Below are 25,197 nucleotides of genomic sequence, written 5' to 3' on the forward strand. Positions count from 1 at the left end.
GGGATGGGTTAGTTGTATTAGCAAATTACTCATTGTCATGTGAAGAACGCCTTCGTTCCGTGAGTGTCAGGCTCGGCGAACTAAAGATAAGACGACAGCGGTCACAGTTATCCACTTAATTTGCCGGACTTGGTTCATTATGTTCAATTATCGATCTCGTGTCGTACTGCAGTCTCAAACTTCGACTTCACTCGTTATGCGTTCACCCCAATTCTCGACAGCCGGAAGACGCGGGTTCAATTCCGGCCGTGGTGGTCACATCTCGATGAAGGCGAAATTCTGGAGGCCCGTGTGCTGTGCGATGTCAGTGCGCGTTAAAGAACCCCAGGTGGTCGAAATTTCCGGAGCCCTCCACTACGGCGCCCCGCAGAGCCTGAGTCGCTTTGTGACGTTAAACTCCCATAAACCGATGCTGGACAACGGGTGCGCAATGAGCGCGATGACGGAGTGTCAAGCGTAGCTGTTTCAACCAGCGTCTTCTCCCGTACGTGGCCAGAGCAGTGATTTTGCGCAGAGAGCAGGAGCATACCAACCAGTCTTGAACCAGACACGTGGAAAAGATAACTGGCACGTGCAAACAAAATACCCGCTGCTGATACGCGTTCCAAGATGTGTAATGACCAGGTGACCAAGCCCTTCTTCTTCATTGATCACTCTCCGGTTGATATATTAGCCTACCTTCTTTCACACCTTCTTCCTGGTTCTCAATGGCGCATGTGTATAGCAACGAATAGGCTGCTCCTTGCCTATTTCAGGATCTGTTGCAAACAACAGCTGAAGTGATCACGCTGCTTAGGAATATTGTACAAAATTATGAGCGCTTAGGTGTACTGTGTGCGGGGGAGAAATCATGAAGCACCCAAAATGGACAGGCGATTGGTACCAACCGCCGCGCTGTCGTGGTGCACAACCAGAAAATAGTGGCCATACAGAGGCGGTATCAAGGTCGTCAGTTTGGTCACTGGTAAGCTGAGACCCTCTAGTCATATTGTTTGGTTTGGTTTATTGGGGTTTAACGTCCCAAAGCTACTCAGGTTATGAGGGACGCCGTAGTGAAGGACTCCGGAAATTTCGACCACCTGGGGTTCTTTAATGCGCACTGACATCGCACAGTACACGGGCCTCTAGAATTTCGCCTCCACCGAAATTCGGCCGCCGCTCCCGGGATCGAAGCCGCGTCCTTCGGGCCAGTAGCCGAGTGCCGTAACCACCGAGCCAGCGCGGCGGGCTCTAGTCATAATGAAAGCCACATGTTTGCTTATATCCGAGCACACCTTCGCCTCTCTAGTATCACGTGCTCATCTGTTTCGGGCTGTCTACAAAAACCCGGCAGCCTCGCCGCGCAGATGTCGGAGATCAAATGATCGAGCGAATGAAAGTGGCCTTCAGAAACCCAGCACTAGAAAGCACCAGTGTTCTTCCAGGTAGACATCTCCGGCAACATTCAAGAACGGGCTATGAATGGGTCTTCTAAAAAAAGCAATTGTGCTTCTCCAAGTTACCAAAATTCGTACTGATTTTCGCGTGGCTGGATGCCGTTTGACTGAATACCTGTACTGCTGAGTAGGGGAATCGTTTTGCTGTTGTTGTTGTTGTTATCCTTTGAAAAGATGCCAAATACCCACACTGGAGGATCGGCCAAGAATCGGGAGGCAAAGGTTGCTATTCACCTGTACATAATAAAGGTAAAAGAAAAGCACACGGGAGAGCAACACCGGGAGAGCAACACCGGGAGAGCAACACCGGGAGAGCAACACCGGGAGAGTCTACCACAAGGAGGGCAGGGAGTGAAAAAAGAAGTTTGGATTGAAGAGAGAGAGAGAGAAAGAGGAAAAAATGAATAAGTGTTTTATTCTCGATGTGATAAAGCTTAGAAAAGAAAATACTGTAAGCTTTAGCAAGGCAGTCGATGAGATTCCAGCAAGAAACTTTGAACAGCGTCACAAACAGACCTGTGGCTGAACCCAAGCGTGGTGGCGCCAAATGATAGCAAGAATGGGCTGCTCAAGCTAAGCGCTGTTGCAGTGCCGTTTCTTTTTCTTCTCAGTTTCCCACAGTCACAGTGTGTCAGAAACCTTAGTGAACGTGAGACTGCCCTGCGTGTGTTTTTGCGTCTGTTGCTATGCGGGTCCGTGAATGGCGCTTCGAACTTGCCTAGTTGGTTTTTTGCACGTTCTTTCGCCTCTGCGCTACTCAAGAAGTGTGGCAAGGACTTTGGTGTAGAAGCAACACAAGACACGTCTTCGCACCTTTGCGAATCAGTGAAAGTTTTGTTTTTCTTTTATGCCCAAGATTTTTCCATGCTTCTGGAATAGCGCAAAGGTGCACGAACGTGTTGCGTGTGTGCGTTTTGACCACGACGCAGTCTGGGCGCACACATGCTCACTCGTACAGTCGACACCTCATTTGAGACATGGATCCCAAGTGCAAGGCGCCCTCAGCGTGCGTGCGTAACTGTACCATTTGGTCGCGCGGATTCTTCCAGTGTCAGCTCCAATAAAACGTGTAAAGGCCCAGAAGTTTTCATCCGCATAACTTCTTCTCGAATTGAACGCGAAGCATGTACGCGTATAGGACTTTACCCGGCACGGACGCACGTGAAGCTGTGCGGGCATCGCGCGTCTCCTTTGCGTTCCGAAGTGTTCAGGAATGATGAGTTCTCTTCTCTGCGGTGTGCAGATGGTGGTGCTGATTGTGGCCGCCTTCTTCGCCGCCTGGACTCCGTACGCGGTGCTCTGCCTGTGGGCCGTGTTCGGCAACGTGGCCTCGGTGCCGCACCTGGTCGCCGTGTTGCCGCCGCTCTTCTGCAAGACGGCCAGCGCCATCAACCCCTTCATCTACTTCTTCAGCAACCCGCGCATCCGGACCGACATCTACGCGCTGCTAACCTGTCGCTGCCAGGCCATGGGCCGCCGCAGCTGCACCATCGAAGAGGACTACTGCTAACCGGCCGTGCTACTGCCGGGGCCTGCCGCTCGCTCGGAACAACGCCTGGAAGAAAATATCAGAAATGCTTGAATTGGGGTTCTGCACGCTCCTTGTCAATTACGCGTCAGCGGCGTTTACGTAGGCTCCACGAAGCAGCGCTGATCCCGTTTGTCGAGCCGCAGAAGCAGCTGGTTATCGGGCTTACGTAAACGCTGACGGTTTGGGTAGGGAGAGCGTTGGACCGGGTCGCGTCAACCCTTCTGCAGGCTTTAGGTTCACTCGCTCGGCTTGCTCGGCGAAGCGCCTGCAAACGCTGTCCAGAGAGCGAGTCGGGTCAGCGGAGCGCAGCAGGACTGACGCGTCTCCCCTCGCTCCGGTCTGGCACACTCAAGCGCCCTTCCGCCCATGATGCAGGGAACCGGAGAGGCGTGTTTCTTGTGCGGATTGATCAGACTTCTTTAGTGAAGAATTTGATGGAGCGTATGGAGGCATAATTGGTAAGGATTTGCAGTTAGACGTCGTTCTAAAATGGGTGAAAGAGCGTTGACTGTCTTCGCTTGCGTTTATAGCCGCACAAGAAGCCAGGCTACAAACAGTCTGACGAGGAGACTGCACTCGCCAGAACAAGCAGACATAACAGGGTTTCGCGAGTCTGAGTGACGCAAGGCCCTCGCTTTCATTGCATTCTTCATAAAAAAAAATTAAATACCGGCCTACATTTCATTTCATATCAATTACGACGCCAATAGGTTCACTGAATACGTGGTCAGGCTGTCGTTCTTTGGGCACACTTTACAGTAGAGAATCCTGAGGCAGTTCTCAAACGAAAGGATGCTGTGCCATGCATCGCTATGTCAAGACCGTCTGCGTGACTATAGTGCAGTGCCAAAGTTCCTCCACAGTTTGTTCACAGCGTCTAGCGCTTGAGGATGCTCTGACTTTCGGATCTTCTCCAAAACTGAATGAAGAAGGCGGAACCTTTCATGTGTCGCATACAATGAGCACCGAACAGGGCTTCAATAAACCTTTTGACAAACAGCTCGACGGCCGATACCGTGTTCTACACTGGGCTCGTAGAACTGACGAGAGTTGAGAGCGACTTCCGCAAGCTGTAGTGCCATACCAAAGGGCACGTGTTTAGACTCCCATGTGAACGTCTCTAAAAACGCACGACGAAAAGATGTGCGTGTTTAGTCTTTTTCTTTAATAAACAACACATTCTCAATACTCGCTGGTAGGAAATGTTACTCATTTCATGCGTGGTGTTTCAGACACGAATTTCTATTGAAGCTTTCAGTGCGCGCTTAATTCTTGCTTGAAACGACGCTTAGCTCGACATATCCGTTTTTCTGTGATGTGCCGCATCGCGAGAGAAAGGTTAAATGTTATATTTTTTTACTTATTTGTGGAATATTATTCGGCATTTTCATATGATGGTGTACTGCCTAAATCATTTCAACCATTGGTACGTCCAAGCTGACAGCGCTTGCCTACATAATTGCGTTAGCCTTCTTTCTGTCTCCCTCTTCTTTCTTGGCTGGGCTGTACACGTCACATGTCAGGTTGCTATTCTTCGCAGTGGCTACGAGCTTCAGGCTGTTCGACTCCTCTGGGATTAGATGTGCTGCGTAATCGTGTTAGGCAGCATACATGTACGGGCGGGAGCGCTCACCCGCGTGCGAACAACGGCCAAAGGCGCTGCTTAAGGTATTCGCAGGTCTCGATTCCTGCTCATAACTGTTTTGTGAGTGAGAGCCAAGCCATTGAAATGCAGCATGGCTGGGAAGATTTCAACAGAACCGGAAGAAATGATTTTATGAACCTTTACAACGTTTATGGGCAGAGCTTGCGGAAAGTACTGACAGTGGTTCTATCTTTAGCCGGCAAAAATTTTGAAGCAGAAGATTAAATCTTACATTCCACTCTCACTACCGGGGCGAATAATTTAGGGCGACAGATGTACAGACCGATTCATGGAGCCATTAAACCAGCAACGACGAAAGCCGCGTTTTGATGCGAGCCCACGGCAGTGAACTAGATCTCTTTGCCAGCCGTTCCCCGAGCGCAAGTCATTTTTCAGCCAGAGTTATTCTCTTGAGATCACAACGACAACTGCTCGCTTAAGGGACCGGTGCCGGATAATCTGACGGGTGAGCAACCCTGCCGCACGTTCTCCCCGGCAAGCAGTTTTTAGTACACTAATGTGAACTGTACCATCTTCATTTTTAGGCGCCCTTTTGACGAACCGCTGCTGGCGTTAACGAAGATCCGCAAGAGAGACAGGCCGCTATCGACGTTGCTACTTTACTGATAGACACCCTGGAAGATATGCCATAAATGCTCCGTTGCATCATTTCACCAATAGCATGAACTGTGGTAACGATTTTTGCCACCGCGCGTGGCACGCTGTATATAAAAGACTACGCATCTTTTAGAGAACAGTCCTTCAAAAAAAATCTGAAATTTCCTGCAGGAGAGTCGCTGGACAACTTCCACCGAATCGTCCGCTACGGAGGCGCTTTGACAGATTGAGTAATTATTTCCTTAGCGCGGAAGAAAATGGGTGTTTCCGGCAGATTACTTTTATTGTATTGGACTGAAAATAATGGGGCAGTAGCATTAACGTGAAACATTTCAAAATGAAGGTAAATGAATGTACTATTAATGTACTATGTCACAGCAGGTGTTTCAAATAAAAGGAATGGGCTCTGAATTTTAGTTTTCTAAAACAAACTTTGGTTAAAATTATGGCGAATGTTTATGACGTTAAGCTTATAACACGAAAAATATATATATTTCAGAAATGTTGAACTATACAGATAGTTGCCTGTTGAATTGCATAAAGCGCCTGACATGTCCAATACTTTGACTGACAAATACCTACGGCTTGAAACAAACGTTTGCTGCCTCATAGAAAGCAGCTACATTTTGGACGCATTACAAAACTATTTTCTCTATAAATATTTTTACTAGAAAATGCTCAAAAGTACAAACACATTTGTTGACATCAATGTTTTTCTCAATGACAGACATTAAAGGAGTAGATACATGATTCTAATCCACAAGAGGAATTGTAAAATGGAAAAATGTAGCGAAGATGGCAGCGAAATTTAGGAGTGCAAATATCACGAAAAAAAAACAGCATATTTACATATCTTGTGAACAAAAATGTTTCGAGCTAAAGTGACTAAAGCTTATGCGTAAAAATAGAGTTGCGCCTAGATAATGTTTTGAGCGAAAAAAGAAAACCTTCAATTACCAAGGCTCACGTATCACCGCGCGAAACAGCCTCTTAATGTTGAAAGACACGTACAAGCAGAACGGCTGTATCTGTAGTGATGGCGATACCAAGTCTCTGTTGCATAATGTAGACGCACAGCAAATAGGGGTCATAGTTCTTCGAACCTCCTTAACACATCTTACGTGGCACGCAAAAACAGTAAATTGGCAGCAGGTAAAAAATGATGCTTGGCTGTGGAGTGCCTTTGCTGGCTGGTTTCTTGTGGTAGCCATCCTCAACGAGATTATCTCGCATCATCCTGAGTCGCACTGCTACAACAGGTTTCGAAAAAATTCTTTACAAGGCAAAGAAAATCACAACACGGAGGTCATTTGAAGAGGGTCCTGCTATCAGGTAGTTTGCCATGCTTGCTAAGCAAAGTTACAGCCTGCGATCTTCAGTCCTACACCGAAATTCATCGCTTGGTAGCAAAGTTACAAATGACTTCAATGCTGAAGGTTCAATTCTAGACTACATGACTGAAAGCGTAACAAATCGGAAAGTTCATTGAAATATCGTGCAATATATATCAGTCACCGGTGACCTACAATTGTCGCAGTGCGCGACGCCTGTTGTCATTTTGGGGCGTGACATGATGATCGCTTTGACGGTGCGTGCTAATATACGAGCGGCCAACCTTCACTGAACGCAGTAGAACATTTGTCGGTTTTAACAGGTGAGCGCCGTTAAGCTAAAAACTGTGTCCATGTATTCGAGTTTTGAAATCATGTTGTCACCCTAACCGGACGTTTGAGGCTGTAGTTCTAAGTAGGAAGCCACTTACACTGGCAAGTCCAGTTTAAAAAGGAACGATTCGCGTTCGACTGCTCACGAAAATTTCCGCCCTGAACGAAACCGCTGCGGAGTACAATCATGCTAAGTTGAATTCCTTCTTTCCCGCCCCCTTCCGTCTGCTAAAAGCCTGACTCGCCTGCTTGAAATTTACGGCGTGGTAAACGTTCGCGTCAGATCACCTATTCGCAGATGTGCCAGCTAAGGAGGTCGGCTTCCACCTTCCGCGACGGTGATCTTGCGATCACCGACGATTTTTGCATCTTGCGATGCAAAAATCAAGCCAGTTAACGGTTTGGCCGGATGTACATTCTTCATTTCGTAGGCAGACATTCTGATCAATCTGCGTACGCGGGTGTTCTGCTTGGCGGCTGGGAATTCTGTTCATTGAGTACGCAAATTCAACAGCGCTCCTTCCTTGGCCTTCAGCTAGGCTAGCTGGGAGGCGTTACTCGTACCTGCCATGAGAGAGGTTCTGCTGCCGATCCTGAGGGGGCAGATCCAGCTCCCAGCTGTGACGGGCTCACTCTGTATAATAAAGTCGTAACGCAAAGACTATCGTACAGGATGACTGACACGTACATAGGCCAGAAAGGGCGCTTTCCTGTTCTTCCTCGGCCCTCTCCAAACTCGCTTTATGTCTTAAGCCTTCTGAAATCAATTGGTCACTTTATTGGCATGCAAAAAATATTCCAATTACTGGTGAATGTGAGAAAAACTTACAAGCGGTGATTGGCATCCTGCATGCGCCGCGCGTCTTTCTCGAGTAAGGCGTTTCGTTTTCTGCGTCCCATGAGTCTGAACAGTGGCTGCCGGTTCTTCAAGGCATCGCCGCTGTGGCCAAAACGGCTTTCAGAGAGCCGAATGTGTCGCGTTCATCTCATATTCCCCGTCCTCCTCCCCTCACTCTGTGCTCGCTGGCCTTATTTCTCCGACTAGTTAATTTCTAAACGCTCGACTTCGTTCTCATTCTCATCCGCACGGTGTTTAAGCGTGTTAAACGTCCCCTGTACTGCTAATAATGTGAACGCTGATTCCTATTCCCAACTCGAGCGGTCGCATTACAGTGGCGAGCGAGGCCTGCGTACATTAACGCAGATATGAGTGTACCAAAGGTGTGAGCTCACACTCTGTACGCAAATACGCGTATCTGGGAGTAAAAAAGGAAGTAACGCTGTCCCCTAGCGCACTCTCTTTTACCAAAGGGAGTGCACGAGAGGACAGCTTGCTTTCTTTTTTCACTCCTTTCTGTTTATAGTGTATGGCATCCCTCAGCAAAGACCCTACGACTCTTTTGAGCATAGGGTCAGAGTTTGAGAGTTTGACAAAGAAACGCCTGGAAAGATGTTCGCCTATTGGGCACTCCCATTGTTCCGTTGTGTCGTCGTTGTTGCCGTTTGTAACAAGATCTCGTTGCACTGAATACCATGCATTATATTGTGACACGTACATTTTTGTATATTTTTTTTTCAGACGTTTTGCCCTCTAGTGAGGCCTGTTTACAGAGCGTCCGTATTCCTTCTCAGTATTGGAGTTGCGCCGAGTACGTGCATTTATACGTGTTATGTATGCCTTTGTGGTGTTATTTTCTCGATTCGGTCGTCTTTGTACAGAAAGAAATGTACGCCGACGGGCATTATTCTCTGGTACTCTATACAGTTCAAATAAAAATGCCGTTATTTCTTGACTTCCTCTGCTTCTTGTGCGTTCCAATCTACAAGGCAGCCTGCATAAGCTTCAACGAAAAAGAAGCATCTGTATGCAAAACCTCCCGCGTGTCCTGCACTCATATACCTCGCGCTTGCAGCCTATTTGTTCATGCAAACACTGGACGCGTGCATCGAGCTTTCACTTGCAAATGTTTCAAAATTTGAACATATGGAACTCAATTTATTTATTTTCAAAATAGGCCCTTGCTAAAAATTTTGTGTTTTTGCATACTGCATGATAATAGCGCCAAACATCTCAACTGTAATGTACGTCATCGGCTTATTTACAGACTGCATTACCACTGACAAACAGGCACATTTCGGGCCTTGCCACAGCCCAGTGTTTGTGAAGACCTTTCGAAGAAAAAAAACAAATATTACAATTAATAGAAGAGAACAAAGGAAGGACGAACAGTGGGCAGTTCAGCGAAAGAAAAATAAAGAATTAAAGCATAAGTGTCTCTCATTGGCGGCAGTGAGTTTTGCGCAAAGGTTCCTTTTTTTTTGGAGCGTTGGCGTTTGGGATTAGCAAAATTCAAAAACAGGCGATGCTCCTCTCATGGACTCTCTCGCATTACGCCGGGAGGCTTAAACCCAGTCGCATTCTGTCTATCAAATATATGGGCATAGATTCGTGGGCAGCGTCCAAGCACATTCTACGTATGCTGGGCCCGCCACATGTCTACGGCGCCCACAACACGGGCAGCCGCAACTGTAAGCTGCGCCTAGTGGTGCGGCAGAGACCAAACACCAAAAAGAAGAAAGAAGAGACCGGAGCCGACGGCGCCCAATCCCCGGGTGCCGGTCGCCAGTCGTGTTCCAGACAACGATCGTCGTCCTCATCATTAGGCCGACCCAATGGGGGCAGCAGCAACAAGCCTCGAGACCGTTCGAGCTCTATCCCGCCGCTACCCAGCGTGGACAGCAGAGGACGAAGCAGAAGCTCGAGGCGAGGAAGAAGTTCCAGTCGTTCAAGTAAAAAGGTGAGCTGGCCGGACACGGCCTCCCAGCAAAATTACACCGCGTGAGAGAAGGAACTAAAAATGCAGCTATAGGCGCGAGAAAAAGAAAACGCGGAACTCAAGAAAGAAATAGCTGAGATAAACCGTCTCATTAAATCGAATCAAGGTCAAGGTAACATTACCGCTACACGTCCTCTCGTGCAGGCAGGTATAACTCCTGCGCGATGCGCATCCCCAGACGTTGGCAACAACAACGCGATGGAGGTTGGCACGCGCACCACTACAAAACGCCCGGCCTCCATTAAGGAAGTCGAGGACACAAAACGCATGGCAGGGACATCAGCAGATGACACCCTGCAGTCGTCGCCCGCGTCGAGCCAGGAGAGCAGTGCCCGACTGCCCCCCAGTGCAGCAGAAGAGCTGCGCACACATATTAATACCACAGCAGGTCGCATTGACTCTCTGTCGAGCGAATTCGCTTCATTCAAGCTCCAGGTCACCGCCTGAATACAGCAATTAGCAAATGACCTGAAGGCCATAAAGGAGGCAATCTCCCCCGCGATGGTGCACCCCACCACCGTGGTCCAATCCCATATCATATCTCATCAACATGGCTCCTCGCCAACAAATTGAGATCTGGCAATGGAACTGCAGGAGCTTTCGTCGCAAGCGAGGGAACCTGCAGTTACACATTCAAAGCCTCAACAGTCCACCAGATGTAATAGCACTCCAGGAAGCTAGTGGCGCGGCGAAATTGCCGGGCTTTAAGGCATACCTGCCACAGGGTTACGACGCGACGGCGACGTCGGGCTCGTTTACTGCCACCTTTGTGCATCGCAACATCACTGCTATACAACACATACTAGAGGGCACTAAAGAAGACTACACACTAGTGGAAATAATACCTAAGAAGAAGGGGGACGCAACACTTTTCGTCTTAAACCTGTATTGCTCCCCGAAGAACAAGGGCACTGGCCTGGTCAACCGGATGGTTAAAACCCTTAAACTTGCAGCAAAAGCACAGTTGCTGGTTGTTGGCGACTTTAACGCGCAACACCAGGCATGGGGATATAGGAACGCCACCCCTAAGGGGGTTAAACTATGGGAAACAGTACAGAATCTAGGGCTATCGATCCTTTAACCCCCAGGAATGCACACGCATAGGCAATAGCGTCAGCGTGGATACCTCCCCGGATCTAACTTTAGCTAGAAACATTAAGGACGCTCAGTGGACTAGCAGAGGCCACGCATTAGGTAGTGATCACTACATAATGTCTACATCATTTCACACAACACCACAAAAAGCCTCGTTCACAAAAGTGATGGTCACGGATTGGGATAGGTTTAGGGATTTACGCCACTTAACTGCTCTCAGAACAATCACAAATCTTTCGGAATGGGTGGATTCCCTCAAAAAAGATACAAAAGCTGCCACCGTTCTGCAGGCTCACCTCAGCCTGCAGAAGCGGTGGAAAAAGCAAAAACACAACAAATCTCTGCGCAAACGAATTTCACAACTTGAACGGCAGATAGAGGAGTACACACTAGAATTACAAGACAAGCAATGGGGCCAAATTTGCGATGAAATGAACGGGCAGATGGGCTGTAGAAAGACGTGGCAGCTACTACGTCATCTATTAGACCCCACATAGACCAAGTCTACCCAACGTAGCCAGCTTACGCGACTGGTACACCAGTCCACGGGCACTAACACGGAGCTTCTCGAGGACCTACGGACTACCCCTGATAACCCACTCCCAGATTACCAGGGGCTCCCCAACGATGACTTAGATGCCGACATCATGGACGCCGAGGTGTGGTACGCCCTCAGTCAACTCCGCACCACCTCGGCGGCCGGACCGGACGGAGTTACAAACAAAATGCTTAGAAACCTCGATGCCGGCTCGGTCGCGGCTCTCACAGACCTGTTCAACATCTATTGGCGCGAAGGCAAAATACCACAGGATTGGAGACACGCTAAAGTCTTCTTCATTCCCAAACCGGGCAAGAAACTTTCTATAGAGAATCTTAGGCCCATATCACTCACTTCCTGCTAGGCAAGTTGATGGAACACGTAATCCTTAGCCGCCTTCAAGGGTTTGTGGAAGACAGCGACTTACTTCCCCCCACCATGATCGGCTTCAGAGCGCATCTATCTACACAGGATGTCATGCTTCAATTGAAGTCCGACATCATAGACCCCGTGCAAGGGACGGGCACGAAGGCCGTGCTCGGGCTAGACCTGAGCAAGGCTTTCGATAACGTCTCGCACGAGGCTATCCTCACGAACCTATCTAACATTAATCCCGGGGTGCGGGTATTCACATATATTCACTCCTTCCTCTCAGAGAGGACCGCGGAGCTCGCAGTGGGTGAGATCAGGTCTGACCCCATCCCCCTCGGAGGCAGAGGAACACCTCAAGGTTCAGTCCTCTCGCCTCTTCTGTTCAATCTGTCCCTCATCAAACTTCCTTCAAAACTCGCCGCCATACCTGGGTTGCATCATACCTTCTACGCGGACGACATCACTCTGTGGGTAACAACAGGGAGTGACGGCCAAGTGGAGAGTACATTGCAGCACGCGGTAGACATGGTCGAAACATACGCCCAAGCGGCGGGCCTCTCGTGCTCGCATCAAAAATCTGAACTCTTTGTACTCAGAAACAAGCCCAGAGGCATACACCTCAAAAACTACGTTCCCCCTCCTCCGTTAAACGTGTGCGTAGGAGGTTTGCCAGTGAAGTAGGTATCCACCATACGCATCCTAGGGCTATACATGCAAACCAACCGCAATAACACCCAAACTATTGACAAACTCAAATCTACTGTCAGTATGACGACGAGACTCATCAGACGAATAGCCAACCGCAGACGGGTCGTCAAGGAAAAGGACCTCTGTCGTCTGGTTCAGGCCTTCGTTCTCAACAGAGTTGTATACTCAGTCCCCTACCTCCGCCTCTATGCAGCGGAGAAGCATAACATCGATAGTATCATCAGACAAGCGTACAAGACCGCCCTCGGTCTACCGCGTTACACGTCAACAGAGAGGCTCTTAGGGCTCGGCATACACAACACGCTAGATGAACTCTGCGAGGCACACCTCACGACACAAGCTGAGAGACTCACTCGTACTAGTGCGGGCAGAGCCATTCTCTCCCGACTAGGAATGGGCAACGCACCTCCGAGCGGAGACACGAAAACTCAGCTACCGAAATATATCAGGAAGAACCTGCTCATAAAACCCCTCCCCAAAAACATGCATCCCGTGCACCACGAGGGACGTCGTCGGGCCAGAGCTCGCGCTCTGCATGAAAAGTACAAACAGCACTCGGGAGCGGTGTACGTGGATGCCGCGGAGTACCAACACAACAAGGCCTACGCGTTGGTGGCGGTGGATAGGCCCGACGTAAAGCCCCTCAATGAAACAAAAGTAGCGAAAAGCTTTGAACTTTCCGACACTCCTCTCCTGGCGCGCCGCCGGAGAACCGAGCCTCCCATTGGTCGAGGCGCCGTAGTCACGTGTTAGCGCGCGCTTTTTGGCTCCGCAGCAGACGCCGGCGCCATTGCCGGGGCTGGGAGTCGCGCTTCATTTTCTTTCCGTGCAACATTTTTGGCGGGAAGCGTTTTTTTTTTCATCTTTGACGGCGTCTACGTGTTGCGGCGATGCCGAGCTTCTGTTGCGCGTTTAGATGCAACAACCGAGGTGGCAGTGGCAAAAGATTGTTTGTAACTCCTTCCAGAAAAAGCAACGCGGCTCGCCGAAAGGTTTGGCAGCACAGGATCGGCCGGGCAAACTTCGATAATGTTGTGGATCCGCGTCTTTGTGAGATAAGTGGCCGTTTTTCAGTTGTCAGTCGTGTTTTTTCGGATGATTTGGTGTGAAGCGCCAGCGGCTGCAGTCTTTCTTCCCACTAAATGCCGTTTGGCATGATTTTAAATAGACTCGTTCGCTAGCGGGTACGAAAGCCGTGCTGAAGCGCAGGTTTAATGTTGCTCGCATTGCGCGGCGTGTCGGCTTGGTTTCAGTCGGGCTCTATCGCATGTTGTTTGAGCCCCGCCGTTTACGTTGCTCGCTATGCAGGTCCAGGCTTGATGTTGCGCGCATTGCTTGCCGTATTTGTGTTGCTGCAGCTGGACTCCTGGGCTCACGAACTCGATACTAAAGGGGCGGTGCTCGCTGTTCGAGTCTACTCTGCTCATGCTGCTCGCGGTGCAGGTCTAGCTTTCATGTTGAACGCATCGCTAGACGTATTTGTTTTGTTATAGTTGCACTCCTTCGCTCACGAACTCGACACCAAAGGTGTGGTACTTGCTGTTTAAGCTCCTGCTGCTCATGCTGCCTGCGATTAAGGTCTAGCTTTCATGTTGCGCGCATTGCTGAACGTATTTTTCAAGCAGGGTTCTAAACCGAAATCGGGAGTTACTGTTGATATATTTGTCGATGCTAGAAGCGTGTCCCACCAGGCATCGGGTCCAAGAGCACCGCCGCAGTGCCGAAGGAGGAAGGAAAGTGGGCCGGAGACGGGGAGTAGGGGAAATGAAGGAAAAACTGTATTCACATATTTACATTATTTACAAAGAGCGGGACTGAGAATGGCTCTCAGTGGAAGGGCAACGTCTTCGTCAACCGTAGTCGACTGGAGCTAGCAGGCTTCTCTCGGCCACACTCACGGCCGAGTTAAATATCGTCCGGTTTCCCCAGATCCCTGGCTGGGGAAAAATGGTCGACGAGCACTGTCCAATCGGATGGACCGAAGGGGACCTTCTTGTTACCGCCCACGGCTGGGCAGGTGCGAGCTTGTCCACTCTGTCGCAGCTGGGTCGAAGAGAGGGGGAGATTGCTGACTCATCCAGCCCCGCGGGAAAGGAATCTCCTGAAGTCTTTCAGCAGGGGAATGAACTTGCCTCCCCGCCGATTGCCCAGAACGCGAGTCGGGGACACAGAATTCTTCAATTATCCGCCAGCGTGACGGCGCCGCCAGGTCGCCTCCGCATTCACGGTGGTTGCTCGGACAATAGCTCCTGGGCCTCGCCTGCCTTCGTCGCCGCTGCACTCCGTTCAAGGAATTTCGCTGGGGTTTTGGCTGACAATGGCCCCTGGCATTCCTGCCACACTAATCCGCTGAGGCTCGGAGGGGCATTCCAAGCATCCAACTTCCCATGGTCGTCGCGAGGTTGTCGACCTCGATGAATGTTCACGGTAGCTGCATGATCGGGCCCACGTGGTCCGAGTGGACACAGGTGTGACGGGAACACACAAAGAGAGTTAAGGGGGGGGGGGGGGGGGGGGGGGGGGTTAGAAACACAACAGCACGTCCGCCGCCCGAAGAGGTCTCGTAGTGGTTGCAGCCAACGCTGCTGCGCGCAGAGACCTGGAGTTGTGTCCGTTCGGCTTTTGGTCACAGCTGGGCCCAAAGGTTCTTCTTGCTTCGTTGACAACTGTAACGGTCTCAACCAGCAAAGTCCAAAGCCCAACAAGCAGAAAGCGCCAAACCGACTTCAAGAACTGCCAAGCTGTTTTCGGTCAACAAAACCTCTTTAGAGAAAATGAGCTGTAGCGTGAAATTTACGTCCTCCTCCGAAAGTTGACATGTTTGACCAAACCAGAATACACAGAGCTTGTTTAGCCAAAAGGGAGGAAAATTTTCTAAAATTTTGGGGGGGCGCCGTAGCACGGTTTATGTCACAGAAAGCCACCGCCCGTGAGAGCACAAAGGGAAGGTGGAGCTGCTGAACATACATACAAAACAGAGAAAAAAAATGATTCCCGCTAAAGCAAAAAAGAAAATACAAATTTGCATAGCGGAATAACATCTGGGGAGTCAGGAGAGGGCATTACACGGGAAAGCCTCGGCTGAGGCCATCAGCGTTGCCATTATCTCTTACGTTTCTGCAACGCATGTGAACAGAGTCCCGCAATGCCAAGCTCCAAAGTTTCGCTCTCATCCTTGTACAGGAGAGATATATAAGCAAAAGACAAAAAACAAGCATTAAACTCACTATGAGATTATGCGTCATATCCGCCCCCTGCGCGGCCGCGGTCCGACAGCTGCTTTCGCAGATGAGACATTGCATAATGCTAGGAATTCTAGCTTGCATTTCTGTACAGGAGAGTTAAATGAACAAAAAGAAACAAAAGACGGGATTATTCCTCGAATCCGTCTGCAAACGGCGTTGCGATCAGAGGAATTTACTGCTTCCTATTCTTCAGCCGCCCCCTGCGCGGCCGAGGTCCGATAGCTGCTCTAGCAGGTGCAACAGGACACAAGGCTAGGAATTTCAGCTTAGGACCCTTAACTGTTCCTCGTCCAAGTCTCGTGGTTCTGAAGTTTGGCTGACGCTCAGAAAGCAGAACGCGAGAAGGGAACGGACGAGTGCGAATGCCGTGCCAGCGTATCCGTCTCTCTCGGATCGGGTTCGCGCGTTGCGTTCTCTTGGCTTGTGTTCCCACGGGGCGGGTGCGAACTCTTGAGCACCGAGGTGCCAAATTGGGGCGGCTACGCGGTTTGGATTTTAGTCGAGCATTCAACAAGAGCCGCACTTTCCCCTTAATTAATTCTTCCCGTTTGGCCACCTCTATACGCTGCCGCTCCGTGGAAACCCTCGCTGTTGGTTTGCGGGGCGCGTCACTAGCCATCGCGGAACCGTCACAGGCAAAGTCGCTGGCGTTCGCCTCATCATCAGTTTGTAAAATTGCCTGCTCTAGCTCACCACCGTGAGAATTTATCAGGCTTACTGGGTCATGTTTGCCCTCGTCACCCGCGTGCTCTGCTGGCGCTGCGAATTCTGGAGCCTTCGAAATGGTAAGGACCTGCGCAGCATTATCTCCAAAACTAAGGCCCTTTTCTTTGGGCAGCATATCCAAGCGATTTGATAAAATCGAGGGATACTGCATAGGCAGGTTTTGGGAGACGGCTGCCTTGGTCAGACGCAGCTCGAGCGGGCTCTCGTTCGCGACGCGGGCAGTAAGTTGGTCGTGTTGGATACCTTTCCTATCCTTATACTGGCGGTACAGCAGGCCAGAACGGAGCTGGAAAGGTATGTTCTTCCGTGACACACCCATGTCACTTTGGTGACTCAAGTTTCGTAGAGTCTGGTCTTTCTCTTGCTCAGCGGTGAACGTTTCTCTGTCCACACGAAGGAGTTCGAGAAAGCCATCTGAGTGGGGCAACACTAGATTCGTTTTCAGTTCCTCACCTAGCCCCAGCTCATCATTTGCGCCTCCTTCGGAAGACTCACTATAGCTTGCACTACTGTTGGTACTCTTTACCCCTGTGCTAGTAGTGAGTAAGTCCTGGGCTGGCTCGTCATTAGGTAACGCGGAGCCGTCACAATTTAAGTCGCCGGCGTCCGTTTCATCGCCAGTCTTTACTAGAGCCGGCTCTGGCTCACCACTGTGAGAATTTATAGGCTTCGGGCTTACAGGTTGAGGTTTGCCCTCTTCAACCACGTGCTCTGCTGGCGCCGCGACCTCACGAGCCTTCGAAATGGTGAGGACCTGCGCAGCGTTATCTCCAAAACAAAGGCCTTTTTCTTGGGGCAGCTTATCCAAGCGATTCGAGAAAATCGAGGGATGCTGCTTAGGCAGGTTTTGGGAGACGGCTGCCCCGGTCAGACGCACCTCGAGCGGTCTCTCGATCGCGACGCTGGCAATGGGCAAAGACACGCTGGTTTCAGTGGAGCATAACTCATTTTCGGGTGTTTGGTCGCGAGCGGCTGTCGTTCCCTGATCGTTGAACTGATCATTGTTTCGAGGCAGCGCTGAGGCGCATTCCTCGCTTACAATAGAACTTGCAGTTGCCACTTTCAGCGCGCGACTGCCTTCTGGAGGACTACCTTTTTGCGCTGCGCCTACGCCTATCTGGGTTGCAAGGACAATCTGTGCGGCATCGCGCTTTTCAGCTAACGCCGCGCTCTGGCTTGGAGCTCCACAGTCGCTGTCAGGTTTGCCCTCTTCAACTACGTGCTCTGCTGGCGCTGCGAATTCACGAGCCTTCGAAGTGGTAAGGACCTGCGCAGCGTTATCTCCAAAACAAAGGCCCTTTTCTTTGGGCAGCATATCTGAGCGATTTGAGGAAATCGAGTGTTGCTGCTTAGGCAGGTTTTGGGAGATGGCTGCCTCGGTCAGACGCACCCCGAGCGGGCTCTCGTTTGCGACGCGGGCAATGGGCAAAGACACGCAGTTTTCATTCACGAATTTAATTTCACTTCGCGCCGAAACCTCCTGATTTATTGTCGAATTCCTCTCGGCGCGCTTCGCCAGTAAAATTTGCAACTCCAAACGCATTAAAGCAAGTTGCCTTTCATCGGCTTCTTTGAGACGAAGGCGTTCTTTTTCTATCCTGTCAGCCTCCTCCTTAGCGGCTTCCTTGCGGTAAAGGCGTTCTTTTTCTATCCTGTCAGCCTCCTCCTTAGCGGCTTCCTTGCGGTAAAGGCGTTCTTTTTCTATCCTGTCAGCCTCCTTCTTAGCGGCTTCCTTGCGGTAAAGGCGTTCTTTTTCAATCCTGTCGGCCTCCTCCTTGCGTTCCTTTTCAACCCTGTCGGCCTTCTCCTTGCGTTCCCTTTCAACCCTGTCGGCCTCCTCCTTAGCGTTCCTGATTCCCTCCTGAATGACTTCCCAGGTCTCCCAAATTTTGTCACCCTCCTCCTTAGCACCACATTCCTTAATAGCCTCAATCAGCTGCGGCTTTCTGTGACCCTTCCTGGCCTCAATACCCAGCTTTTCACACAGCAACATCAACTCTGGCTTCTTTAGCTTGCTCAAATCCATGGCAACTTCCGAACGAGGACTTTCAAAAATAAGCTGCTACGTGAAATGCTTAAGCGAGCACGTGCAGAAAAACAATCTACAGGTAGTGATAAATTTCCAGAGTTATCAAGCCTGGCAGATTCTTAAAGAAAGTCAAGCGCTCACCACTGCTGAAGCCAGGACCAAGCGTGGAAGATCCCGCCGCTGCCAACCAGTTGATATATTTGTCGATGCTAGAAGCGTGTCCCACCAGGCATCGGATCCAGGATCACCACCGCATTGCCGAAGGAGGAAGGAAACGTGGGCCGGAGACGGGGAGTAGGGGAAGTCAAGGAAAAACTGTATTTACATATTTACAATATTTACAAGAGCGGGACTGAGAATGGCTCTCAGTGGAAGGGCAACGTCTTCGTCAACCGTAGTCGACTGGAGCTAGCAGGCTTCTCTCGGCCACACTCACGGCCGAGTTAAATATCGTCCGGTTTCCCCAGATCCCTGGCTGGGGAAAAATGGTCGACGAGCACTGTCCAATCGGATGGACCGAAGGGGACCTTCTTGTTACCGCCCACGGCTGGGCAGGTGCGAGCTTGTCCACTCTGTCGCAGCTGGGTCGAAGAGAGGGGGAGATTGCTGACTCATCCAGCCCCGCGGGAAAGGAATCTCCTGAAGTCTTTCAGCAGGGGAATGAACTTGCCTCCCCGCCGATTGCCCAGAACGCGAGTCGGGGACACAGAATTCTTCAATTATCCGCCAGCGTGACGGCGCCGCCAGGTCGCCTCCGCATTCACGGTGGTTGCTCGGACAATAGCTCCTGGGCCTCGCCTGCCTTCGTCGCCGCTGCACTCCGTTCAAGGAATTTCGCTGGGGTTTTGGCTGACAATGGCCCCTGGCATTCCTGCCACACTAATCCGCTGAGGCTCGGAGGGGCATTCCAAGCATCCAACTTCCCATGGTCGTCGCGAGGTTGTCGACCTCGATGAATGTTCACGGTAGCTGCATGATCGGGCCCACGTGGTCCGAGTGGACACAGGTGTGACGGGAACACACAAAGAGAGTTAAGGGGGGGGGGGGGTTAGAAACACAACACTGTGCGTAGGCACAACGCACCTGTCGCTTGAATACTTGATATCTGCGTGGATAATACTTGAGAATGCAAGCAAGGACCTCTGTAAAACATAGTTTCAGACATTTTGGGTTGAGGCCGTCGTCGTTGCCGCGCTGCGAAAATCACGATTCGTGGAGCTATGTAACGTGGATAGGTGGTGTCAAATGAATCAATAACGCAGGGGCGCGCGCAATGATCCAGACCATTTCCAAAGTTCGACATTGGAAAAGCTCCTCATGGCTTTTAATGCGGAGTGGTGACGTGTTAACACATGTGTATTCTTTTCTCAGTTATGAAAGGTCACGCTCTATATTTTTTTTTCGTGCCTTGTATCTCCCACGCCACAGTCTCAATGCGGCCGAATCGGAGGCAGAAAATGCAACAAAAATCATGTGGGCGCGCGGTCCGTTGCGCGCCGAAGCGCGAGCGACGAGAAAGCTACTCGTCGAGCAATGGTAGTCACTCCAGTGCCGCGAACTCGCTCGCGCGCGACACTTCCAACGTGTGCTCCGTAGTCAAAGCGATCGAAGAACAAGAAGTTTCTATAAAGCAATCCAACGTTGGTCTGGGCAGTTATTACATAACTGATTCTTCAATCTCTCATTTCATGATGTCATTTTGACCGAATTCAAGTCACAAAACGCAACAGAAAGTTCATTTGGGCGCGCGGTCTGCCGGGCGCCAAAAGGCGACGGTTGGGAGCGTCTGCTAGCTGCTCCCGGCCTAGGTGCCGCCACCGTCGGCGCCCGGGGGAAGCCGAGAGAAGGAGCGCCGACATAGGAGGAGGAGGGAGGAGATGTCGCTACTTTTAGTTTATTGAGGGGCTTTAGCCCGACGGACTGCTCGCTGCCGCGACTATCAAAATAAGCTCCTCTGAGATCGCGGAGGAGGCGGCAATAGCTTTAGCTATAACTAATACCACCGCTGACATTATTTTCAGCGACTCGAAATTCGCCGTTCGCAATTTCGCGAGGGGCCGAATAGCACCCACCACCCTCAGCATTCTTGCAAAAGCAGCCCAACCTCCCAGAGAGGTCGAACTAATTTTGGTGCCGTCCCACTCGGACAATCCAGGGAACGAGGCAGCTCACAATAAAGCCCGAGGTTTCGTCAACCGGGCAGGGAGGTCGCCTTTTCATCTGGGGTTTGCGAGATACGGCATGACCTCTTTTCATGACATTACCCACCATTACACCTTGAGCAGGCGAGTTTATCCCCCTCCGGCTAAAACGCTGTCCAAAGCACAAGAAACCACGTGGAGACGGCTTCAGATGCGCTCCCTGACGAATCCCGCGCTACTGTCGCTCATGTACCCCTCTCAAAACGAACCCCAATGTTTCCGCGGTGGCGAACGCGCCACTTACGACCACATCTTATGGGACTGTAGGGAAGAGCTACCTCCAGCAGAGCTAGTACAAATCCCTTCTCTCGAGCGGTGGGAGGCTGTGCTGGCCAGCTCAGACCCGAAGACGCAAGTCCGGGCCGTCGAGTGGGCCAACAAGGTCGCCAATAGTCACGGACTAGCGGCCACCTTGCACGGCCCTCCGATCACCAAGCTCTTCTTGAAATAAATGTTTTCCAATCCAATCGGGCTTTAAACCTCCCTGCTAAGCCCGGCGGAGAGACGTTTCGAATTGGTTGGGGCGTCTCACAACCGTGCGTCCCATCTGTTGACGGCAAAGACTGCACGAAGTGAGAAGAGGGGTGCATGCAGAGTATGGTTACGCAACGCCCGCCCACCCCCCACCCCTCCACACTAGCTGGCCCCCATCCGAAGACGGCGGAGGCAGCGCAAGGTACATCCTGGTGGCGTTACGTGATTTAGGAACGGAGCCGCGTATGGGCCGTCGTGGGACATGCGTATCAAAGCTGCTCTGTAACAGCCATTGCTCACGAAATCATTTCCTCTCTATTATTGCTTCTGAAGCGCTTAATGCGGCAGAGCTCGCATGGTGAAATAAAACGCTATTCAAGCAAAGTAGTCTCTCTATAATTTTCTGCACTAATTTTCGAAAACGTTGGAGGCACTTATGAGTTTGTGTTCAGAGAGCGAGAAGAAAAAATTCGCACGCCACTACCCATACAAGCTGCTTCAGACCACGCTAGCACTGTATGCATGACACACGCCAATGTTCGAGAAATAGAACGTGAAAAAAAAAAAACATAGTGAAACATTGTAAAAGTGGCAACATTTTTTTTTGCGGTTATTTGAGGAATGTTCTGTAAATGTCAACGGGAATTTTCGTGTTTGAAACAATGCTTCGTAGTGTGGCGTTTAAAAGGTCGCGCTTTTGGCAGCTTATGCCTGCGCGTCTTATGGAACGCCCGAAGCATTTTGTTACGTTTCCATGTTCTTATGATTGGCGCGATTAATCTGTGGTGTCAAATGGCATGAATAAAAGCGACAAGAGTTCGCATTAAGCGTAATTTGATGTGCGTGTGTGTGCGTTCTGAGGTGGCCGAGCAAGAATAATGGGGAGCGGTGGCTCCGGAATGCCAACGTCATAGGCTAGGACTATTCAAGGCTATTTTAGCGCTTTGTGTTGAATTGAACGGACTTGTGAATGAACCACAGCGTTACACATCATCCCTATAGAAGGTGATTGAGCGAGGCGTTCGCTTAGAGCATGTAAACAAACCCCCTTGCAACGCATTTATCGTCACGTTATAGTCGTTCACCCTATAGGAAGCTCTTTAAGCAAATGCATTAAGCGCATTAGGAAAAGAGGAAAGTATGCTGTTAGGATACAAATAATCTTTTAGGCAGTTTAATATATGAAAGTACAGTAACTAAACAGAAAATACTGAAGTTTATCAAAAATTGAACAGCATTTAAGAAGCATTAAAGGAGCCCTGACGTGGTTGCCCCAGATAGTGCAGGTTTGTACTTCAGTAAATAATACAGGATCCTACGATTATATTTCCAGAACCTAAGGGCCCTGGACGCGCTGTATATGCCAAACAACGCGATCGAAATTGAGACCGTGAAACTCCTCCCGCTAGCACCCACCGCCATATTGAATGCTCGCGTGACGCCAGAAGGGCTTACACGGAGCTTCGTCGCCTGCTATCGTTGCTGCAATACGGGCAACAAGGTCTCGACTTTCTTGTCCCGTGTACTTTCGGGAGTAATCGCAGTAGCAGTCGTCCCTCACGTATAAGTGACTGGTGGATATGCTACAGCGCAAAAGCGATAACACTGCAGTAACGTTTCTTTGCTTCAGTATAGTTAGGGTCCGGTCGCTCTAGGCAGATGCGACGCCTATCGACGGTCGGTGGTCTGGATATGCACATGCCGTCGCTGATTCACAGGTCTGTCGCACCCAGACCTTTACGACGCCAGCACGACCAGTGACCGCGTATCGTAGTAGTGTAAAGAGTGAGCTTAGTAGGAAACCTCACGCTAGCCACGGCGACATACGCAGCTTACGTGCGCCAGCGAAGGTGTGCTTTTATTCGGTGCCTGCGCATAGAATCTAGGGGGCGAGACAGACAACACTGGCAAAACCCAGCTCGATGGTGCCGCTCGTCGGTTACCGCCGCCGCTTGGGCCTGTGCGGCCGAGCGGAAGCTTCGCGCCCGGTGAGGCGACGGCCTGATCAACTGCCCTTGTGTCTACCTTATCCGGACAAAAGAAAAAAGCGAAACGAGCAGCTCCCTTCCGTATCTTCTCACTTTAACTCTAATCAGCGACGCACTTTTGCCAGATTCTTGAAATGCAGTCGACAGCGCGGACCGCCGAAGCCTTTCGTGCCTAGGCCTTGCGAGTCCGCAGGATCCGTGCGTGCGATTTTGGCGATTGCAGGCAGTGAATTATTAAGTTTTAGCGCATGTAAATGGCCATCGAGCGTAGTTATGGCTAAGTGACTTCAAAGCGACGATTGCTTACATCGCAGGACGCGTGTACAATAAGGGAGAAGTGCCGAAGTGACCCGTTTTGCAGAGCAGTGCTGAAGGCGGCTGGCAGCAGTCGGCAACAACTGTGGACAATAAATTTGGTTGTTTAATTAATGAAATTGGTTGCCAAACGTATTTCTAGACAAAGCTATTTAAAATCAAGTATTGGTGACGTCGGAGGAAGCAGATACAATTAACGGGAAGCGCCGGTCCCACGCGAAGCGTTTCTTAGGCAGGCGATCGCATCTTCGGCTCTTATAGCCGAAGATGCGAACATCCCCAACACGCTTTACTGTGATACACACCCCAACGCATTCACTCGGTGCTCCTCTAGCACGCTTGAACTAACGGCCCTTTGTGGTGCAAGCGTTACATGCCCCCCTAGCACGCAGAGGGCCTGGGTTCGAACCCAGGTCCTCTTCTCAGGCGAAGTTCCTTTTTCATTTGAAACTTCTGGGAATATTTCCGCCACCTTTCTGAGGCCTTCCTATCAATCCTGGGTCAGGGCTACGGCTTTTCGACTGAACGAGCTTTGTGCGCTATAAGCGAGCAGTAAATACATATAGCCTCGGGAGCCGGAGCAGTCATGCGGCGCCGAAGCGAAATGAAGACGGCGGCGGCTATTCGTCGGTGCAGGCTGTGAAACATTCGAGTCGCGTTGGGTTTTGCCAGCTGCTTGGTTTTGCAAAAGGTTTCTACCAGCCGAAAAAAATGTATGCTCGATGAACACACACGCACTCAGGCATGCATGCCGCGGGGAACCCGTAGCATTCGTCAGTTTTCTCCTTTCATGCCGCGAGCTTCACTCTAGTGCCAACTTGTGGAACCGACAAAAGAGACACGAACACAACAGGACGGGCGCCAACTTGCAACTGAAGTTTATTGCACCAGACCCCTACATTTTATGCATCACCCCAGCCATATCTCGCAAGCCTATCACACATCAAAACGAAATTGTCATCAAAAGTCCTAACACCGGAAGTAGGCGCAACTATTACAGACAGATATGCATTCTGCACTATACACATGATAACATTTCTTTATTTTATAAGTCTCAAGATTAGAAGAGCGCGCAACCCACATGAAAGCAATTCATTCTGAAAAGAAATGCACACGCTTGAACAAGGCAACCAGAGCGCAAACTCAACAATCCTGATTTAACACAAATTGTGATAATGAAAGAATGACCAACAACAAACGCGGAAAATTTTTGGTGGACATGAAAACTTAAACCTTCGGGGAAACCTCCCAGCGTCAATGAACTATTTCTAGCGTCAAAATCATTTAGAAAACCTCCCAGCGTCAAAGATAAAACGTAAAATCTAAAGACAGCCTTCGAGAAAAGCCACCTCAGCGTCACTAATTGAAATTGAAGGCCTACTCACGCATGCACTTCCCGCTTTCTTAATAAAAAATGCCTCCACTACTTCCCGCTCAAATCTGTCTTTACCGCTCTTCAAAAAAACTGTTTTGCTCAAATCCGGACTACACCCTTTGCAAGTCTTGCAGTGGTCAGCAAGGAAACTTCCATGTTGTTGGCGCACATTCCGCACGTGTTCGCTGGCCCGTTCATTAAAACATCGACCGGTTTGCCCTATGTACACAAGACCACAGCTTAGAGGAATCTGATATACCACTTGTGATCTGCATTTCGTGAACTGTTTTTGATGTTTAATAGGGCAAACCGGTCGTTTCTTCTCAGGTTTTGACATAGTGCAAATCTTTGACTACTTTGATGGGGCCGAGAACACAACCTGCACCTAATGTAGCCTTAT

The 25,197-nt window shown here is 50.2% G+C and overlaps 1 protein-coding gene, 1 long non-coding RNA gene and 1 pseudogene across 2 annotated transcripts in view; 2 read left to right on the plus strand and 1 right to left on the minus strand.

Annotated features, from left to right (window-relative positions):
* Positions 1-8,149, plus strand: part of LOC149357685 (visual pigment-like receptor peropsin) — a 407,334-nt gene extending 399,185 nt beyond the window's left edge. Inside the window, exon 6 of the mRNA XM_089584832.1 lies at positions 2,680-8,149. Within this exon, the coding sequence (XP_089440958.1) occupies positions 2,680-2,946 (267 nt within the window). The 3' untranslated portion in view covers positions 2,947-8,149. The remainder of the gene's footprint in view (positions 1-2,679) is intronic.
* Positions 1-25,197, minus strand: part of LOC149357686 (uncharacterized) — a 195,433-nt gene that overhangs the window by 8,023 nt on the left and 162,213 nt on the right. The window lies entirely within an intron of this gene.
* Positions 11,842-21,096, plus strand: LOC149357687 (uncharacterized; annotated as a pseudogene).

Source organism: Amblyomma mixtum, chromosome 3 (assembly GCF_055824585.1).
Source record: "Amblyomma mixtum isolate Tamu chromosome 3, ASM5582458v1, whole genome shotgun sequence".
Taxonomy (NCBI): Eukaryota; Metazoa; Arthropoda; class Arachnida; order Ixodida; family Ixodidae; genus Amblyomma; species Amblyomma mixtum.